The sequence below is a fragment of the Montipora capricornis genome, chromosome 9 (genome assembly GCF_036669925.1).
Source record: "Montipora capricornis isolate CH-2021 chromosome 9, ASM3666992v2, whole genome shotgun sequence".
NCBI classification, from domain to species: Eukaryota; Metazoa; Cnidaria; class Anthozoa; order Scleractinia; family Acroporidae; genus Montipora; species Montipora capricornis.
This window is the reverse complement of record NC_090891.1, coordinates 2957636-2964773: the sequence shown is the minus strand read 5'-3', so window position 1 is coordinate 2964773 and position 7138 is coordinate 2957636. Positions and strand designations below refer to the sequence as shown.

Genomic DNA, 7138 nt, shown 5'->3' with positions numbered 1-7138 from the left:
CACATTCTCTCATCAAATGAGGCTGTCATAACCCTAACACGGGTGGCTTTTTGGGTTGCTGGCACTTGCCAAAGGTGCCATTCAATACTCTGGTGGGCGGGAGCGTCCATATTCCCGTGGTAGTCAAGGGCACCAACCTGTTCTACCCCAGTGCCCATCTATTTATTATTATTATTATTGTTATTATTATTATTATGATTATTATTATTATCATAATCATTATCATTATCATTATCATTATCATTATCATTATTATTATTATTATTATTATTATTATTATTATTATTATTATTATTATTATTACTTTGATTCCATAGGTTCTGAACTTGTTATTTAATTTTTTTCATTTTTTCATTGATTTGGTTAGGGATATTTTATTTTTAAGTTTTTTTAGATTTACACTTAATGGGAATTTTTTTCCTGGACGCATCATACGTCCAGAAATGCACATAATGCACTCGGATTTCAATAAGCGTCACGAAGTGTCCCCTTGCTCTTCTCCCCAACTTCAACATCACTCATGTCCCGAAATAGGGACAAAAAATGTCACGAAGTGTCCCTCAAATTCTGCCCTTTAAGTAAAGATTAACTGCTGCATTTACCCTAAGGTAAAAATAATGCTAACCTTTATCCTTACTTTGTTGTTGAAAATAGATAGCAATTGCCTAGACTTAAAAGGATACTTCGTGTCGGATGTCAAAATTGGACGTCCATCTAATTAGGTGCATTTCTGGACATAAGTGGACGCATGCAATAGAACGAATGGTTTATACATCTGATCGAATTTATTCCTGGATCCAGCAAAATGAAGGAATGATTTATGTGCCTGATCAGATTTTTTCCTGAAACCATCCAGAAGAACAAATGATTATACTCCTGCAGTACACACTGCATGACAACCAACACAATTTTACTTGGGTTTCCATTTCTTTCTGGACCATTGCCCCTCCCTAGGCTTCCTAATCCTCATTCCGTAATAGTATTTTATTGCATTGGGCATGTAAGTAAGGCAGACCTTAACTGGAGACTTTGCAAATGTTTGGAGAGAAGGGAATTTTTGCCAGCTTTTGCTTGCATGTAGGTAACCAGATATCCTTTTTTTCTTTATTTTTAACTACAATTTATCTTCAGAAATCATATTATTCACCTGGTAAATGTGTTTTCGGTAAGTGTTATTTCCGTTTTTGGATAATTGGCTTCGCTGTTTTGGTCGCGTCAGTCTGTCCCTGGTTTTGGTGTTGGTTTTTACTCGTAGGTTGCCTCTTGTTGTTCTTTTCTTTTTCCTTTCTTGACTCGGCACGAAGGAGTCGCGCGGGTAGAGGTCTGGCGCTTGACTAAAAACCTCCTTGCCCGGTTGCGCTCTACCCCTGAAGATTCGCAGCCATTTACGAGCCTAATGGTGTCACAGTCAGCTTACCGTTAGCTTTGGGATATTTTGATTTGCCTCGCACTGGAAAACTTGAAAATTTACAGGCACATGTAAATCCAGTTTCCAAAGTGTAAATTTGGATTTACATGTTTTGTAAATTACAATTTACACGTTAAGTTCCGTAAACTAAGATTTACAAGGTATTTACATGTTGGAGTGAATTAGGTAAATAACCTGTAAATAGTAATTGACATGGTCATGTTCTTGAAGTATAAATGGAGGAACATGTAAATAACATTTAGATTGTTTCAAATGAATTTACAGTATGTTAATCATGTAAATGGGTTTAAAATATCCTGTAAATAACATGTAAATTGTTACAATCCTGTAAATCGAATTTCCATGAAACTTTCATGCTTCAGTTGATCATGTAAATTAACTGTAAATAGTGACTGAAAATCATTCTTTCGGAAGTTCAAGGTGGAGAGCATGTAAATGACATGGAACTGGAGTTTTCAAAAACCATGTTAATAATATTTTCACGAGACTTTCTTCACTGATGTTCGAACAAGTAAATCATGTAAATTTGCCCGAGGTTTTTTCTCTCTTAGAGCGACAGAATAGCGAGTTGCGAGTCGCGAGTCGCTGCTCTTAATCTAAGAGAGAAAAAAAAAACCTGTGGTATCCGTGGCATCCAGGGTAATATCTCACGATTTAGGTAACGACTGAAATTGATTTTATCCATCATGTTGTATTTCATCGACTATTTCATCAATCACACGTGTTGTGAATCGACGCAGAGAAAGTAATAGAATGGACTATGCCCCTTGTAATGACAATTGCAAGTTGAATTTCAATTATCATTTCAGAATGCAAAGACGAAAAGAATTGGTACAAACCACTACCAAAGAATCACCTCGACTGAATTGACAAACGGAGTTCTGAATGTCATGGCTTTTTCGTTTACTTTTGTTTCAGGAGGTGATAATGAACACGAGACAGTGTAAAATGAAAACCAGCCTTTAGGCTCAGTGTCTACAAATTAATTTTTCTGTCACAGATAGATTAGAGTATTCACACGTTGCAAGCTCAAAAAACCAAACGCTGTCAGAGGCAGTGTGGGCTCGCTTAACTCTGTAACCGCGCCTCTATAATCACAGCGGGTTACTTTTGGCGCAAAAATCTGCTTTTTAATGGCCGTCGATCTCCGTCAGGATACTCGCTAACATCGAGGAAATATGGCTCAATTGAAAACCAGTTCGATTACTCCGATGCCTTGTGCTTCTTTTGAGGTAAGGTAATTTGTTTTTTGTCGCATTATGTTGTGCTTTAAATGTTGTAACCGGCTCTTCTTTTACAGTAGACACTGAACTCTCCATAATTGTCTCTAATTGGAGCTGAAATTAGTCGGCATCTCAAGACAAAAAAAAAAAATGCACCAAGGCTAGTTCATCAAGATCGATTGTATCAAAACATGAAGCTTTATTTTATTCATTAAGCCTGATTGCCATGTAAAGTGACCCTGGGTTTGCAATGCAGCAGTGAAAGTTAAGCTTCTATAAAATTGTAGAAGCCAATACAAAGTGGCTGTTCAGACGGGACTCGTACACCAACCTATATTTGCTATTCATATGGGAGTCTTGTAATTGTAATTATCGTTCAAGAAACTGCTTCTAAAATAATTGCTATATGTTGCTTGGTGTTATGCTAAGAATTTGAAGGTATTGACATCCAACAAGCTCAATGTTGGTCATGTGGAATTGAATTTTTAAGGCAGCCAGCAATTTGGCATCCAATATTTTGTAGAAGGTTTACTCAAGCCATTAATTGACTAAAAAGGCAACATTTGATGGAACCATTAAATAATTTCCTCTGAAACATGGGCATTCACAGGATGCCTAGATGCCCATCTGCCTGTTAAGGCTTACATGTACTTGTCCTACATGTACAGTACACTCTTTGTTATGGGTAACCACTTTAAAATGAATAGTCAGTAATAAGCATTTAATGGCTGGTCTCTTGGGAAACATTTAATTTTGTTTCCTGAGAATCTCAATGTTTCCCCGAGGTGCAGTCAAGGAAAACATTGAAATTTGAGGGAAACAAAATGAACTGTGTCCTGAGGGACCAGTCATTAAGTGATTTGTTACATAGCACAAAAAGAAAAACATGCAACGGCAACAGAAATGGCGGTCGTTGGTCAACATTTGCAGGTTACAGTGCACTGTTACCCTCTGACATCATAGATTTTGCACTATTGTCCAGAGACTAAGACTCAGAGGCCTTTGGCAGGAAACAGTTTTATTGTTAGATGTCATGTGACCTTGAAGTAACCTATGAGAGTGCACACTGTTGGGGGAAAAGTTCAGCTATATAACAATTGTTGTTTTTTTTTTCGAAGCAGTTGTCATGCCTTGCCCATGTAATAATTTTGTGTGTCAGGGGCAAGAGGATGATAATCAGATTGTGGATTGTTTAAAATGTTCTTGTTTTTTAATCCTTTGGGTGTACATTGTTTATTGACCGAGAAAAGTAAATCCAAAATAATGCCTTGTTATATTTCTATTTCCTTTTTTGCTTTGTTTTGGAAAGTGGAAAGGATCAGGAGGGCTAAAGGCCTGTCCTGGGACAACGGAAGAAGACAGCAGAGTTAATTTAGAACTCTGCAATACAATTTTGCTAGATGCAGACATAAAAATCCTCTATGGGGTTTATCAGGTGGAAGGTGCTGGCCAGGTTACTCTGTACAAAACAAAGGGCAGGAAGCACATAAGCAACATTATGTGTTCTTCAAGGAAGCCAAGTGCTTACCAACAGCAGGTGAAATAACATTTCCCAGTTCAACCTCTCAGACTTGATATGAGTGTTATATATAACCAGAAACCCATAAGGGTTGAAACGTGTAACGGCCCCTTGAGTGCTGGGAAACAAGCTTCTGAATATTCAATTTGCTAAGTACCATATTTGGAACAACAAGAGGGAGGGGTTTCCAAATATGGTACTTAGCACTGAAACATTCAACCAATCAGTTCGCACTGAATATTCGGAAGCTGTGAACGCGCGTTACACGTTTCAGCCCTTATGGGTTTCTGATATAACTTCTTGAGAGTTTACATGTAGATAATGACAACTCTAATCTCAGTCTTATGATGAGCTCATGCACAGGCAACACATGTTTAGAGAAACTCAGTGTGGCGAAGTGGACGGTTGTAAATTTATCCTCTTGTGAATCAAGCACACATGTACATGTACACCCGTATGAATGTGCTGTACAAGCACTAGTGTAATACAATGTAGGACATGACATCTTTCTTGTGCTTGTGCATGATACATGCATTTTTTTTAAATGTTGAACATTTAATTGGCACTTTCAGTATGGAGTAATGAGGTCTATAATATTATTTTCATTTTATTATTGCTATTCCTATATATGTTTACACCAACATTCAAGGTACAGATGTAGCAGGGGTCTAGTATGTATTCCTTCAGTTTAGTGATGAAACTCTTTCTCTTTTTGTTCTGGGAATTTTTTTGTTGGTGCTCTAAGGACAGCTCAAGGAAAAGAGCATGCAAAGGAAAAGCAGAGGTCAGATAATAAAAATAATATCAGATTTTACCACACCTTGATTACATGTAAATTGTGTATGATTTCCAGTGCACTGGTGGCTCAGTTGGTTGAGCATTGGGCTCGAACCCCGGCCAGATCAACACTCTGGATCTTCAAATAACTGAGGAGAATATGTGATTGTGAAGGGGAACCTCATGACCCGAACTTATTCAAGGTCAAACACCGTAAAATGCAATGATTTAGTCGCTTCACTCAGTGGCCAGCGATGTGTTTAAGATTACAGTCCTTTTAACCTTGTGTCCTCGTGGGTAGAATATACCTGAGGATTACAGTTACATGTAACTCACACTTTTAATTTTAACGTGTGTCCCAATAAGTAGGAGTCCTTGATTACAGTTTGGACTTCAACTTACATTGCCGTCATAAACCTTGTGAGTAACTTGTGAACAACACACTTCCCTGGCTGAAAACGGCTTGTTCAAGCTCAAATCCAAAAGAAGGTGTTTCAAAAACAGCTTGGGCACCATGATTAAGTCTATCTTGACTCACTTACTTTTGACTTTAGGTTTTAGATAAGAATTCATCATCTCCGCAATGCCACTCAAAAACTGTTTTTAGGCTGTTTGTTGTGATGGGGGAAGGCTATCCGGTACTGGCATGTTCAGAGGCTCCATTCCATCTGGCTTAAAGCTGCATCTCCCCTTCCTGAAAATAATGCCCCATCTTTTCCAAACAGAGAATTTTCTGATTGTCAAAGAAATGCTGCCATGTACACTGTAATTAACAACTTACTAACCTCACTTGCTTGGGGCTGTACTGGAAAATATTGGCCCTTGGTTGTTTTGTTTGGATCGATCACTTAACCTCGGGCCAATATTCCCTAGTATGGCACTCCTGTTTTTTTAGTACTTAAGAGGTTAATAATGTATAAAGAGTAAGGACTTAACTGGCAAATCTAATGTTGTTTTCAAACTCCTTTACCATGAGGCAATTTATTTTTATTTTTAGGAACCAAATGGCAATGTACCAACTAAAGTTCAGAAAGTAGATTTGCAAACTGACTGAGGTAACTGTTATTTTGCCTGTAAAGTACTGCTGTAATATAATTTACCGCTATAGATCTCTTTTGGGACTCATTTTTATAAGGTTACAGGTTCATATTTTTTCCTGCTTGAATTTTTGTTATACACCAGTTCAATTTTGATTTTCCTTTGTTTCAGACTTAGAAAGGGCATTGGATTGCTTTGAAAAATTTTAAACCACAACATCTACATGATTGTTGATGATAGTCAATGATAGTTGAAGCTTGCTCTTCTGTTGGACCACCAACTATCAACTATAATACACTATCATCAACTATCATTCATTTTGAGCTTGTTCAAATTCTTCATGATAGTTGATGATAGTTTTCCTCGTTTGACCACGCGTATGATAGTTCATGATAGTTTTTGGTCAGCTGTTTTCCCCAAACATCAGCGGGCTCATTTAAAATGGCCGCCAAAAGTTCCTTGCAAGGCTCAGCTGCAGCTTCAGAAATTCGTGTTTACATCCAAGATGATAATCATGACAAAGAAAATACTGAAGACCAAGATATCTTAGAGAAGATATCCTCTGAAGAAAGCGTCAACTCGCAAGAATTAGATCAAGAGACACTGCAAAAAAAGAAGCGTATCACTAAATGTTCATTGCTCAAGAAGGGCAATGCGGCAAGATCGAGTAATGGCCTGATATTACGTCTAATAGAGGAATGTGAGGCCTGGCCCTGCCTTTGGGAAGCCATTTTAGTGTTCACATTTTTATGCCGAAAGAGCCTGGAACTAGCTGCTCGCGTGACTTGCATGTGCGACTGCCAGTGAACTACAGTATCATCAACTATCACAAACTTCTTTGGCCATTTGAGCATGTGAATGATGATGATAGTTTGGAGAGAATTTTGACCAGGGCTTAAGATTTTATTAGAAGCCAAAAAAACATTAGAAATCCTTTGATATACCCATTTGTTTTCTTAGGAATCAAAAAGTAAATTCATTTCTTAGGAATCAAAAAGTGAACACTAAAACTGTTCATCTTTAATGGGTTTTACATGGAGCTTAAAATTATTTTCTTTGTTGCTCTTACAGTCGCTATGTTTGGGACTGTGTTATAAACTTCTTTGAAGGTGAAACATTACTTTAGGGGACTATGCCACATTATTCACATTG

General features: G+C 37.6%; 1 protein-coding gene across 2 annotated transcripts in view; it reads left to right on the top strand.

Annotated features, from left to right (window-relative positions):
• The first annotated feature begins 2543 nt into the window (after window positions 1-2543).
• Window positions 2544-7138, top strand: part of LOC138015499 (uncharacterized) — a 6192-nt gene continuing 1597 nt past the window's right edge. The window contains exons 1-4 of one of the 2 annotated variants that reach the window (XM_068862567.1): window positions 2544-2661; window positions 3962-4189; window positions 4922-4955; window positions 5946-6003. In XM_068862567.1, the coding sequence (XP_068718668.1) occupies window positions 2608-2661; window positions 3962-4189; window positions 4922-4955; window positions 5946-5971 (342 nt within the window). In that variant the 5' untranslated portion in view covers window positions 2544-2607 and the 3' untranslated portion in view covers window positions 5972-6003. Of the gene's footprint in view, window positions 2662-3961; window positions 4190-4916; window positions 4956-5945; window positions 6004-7138 lie in introns of both variants that reach the window. The other variant, XM_068862566.1, reaches the window with a different exon arrangement.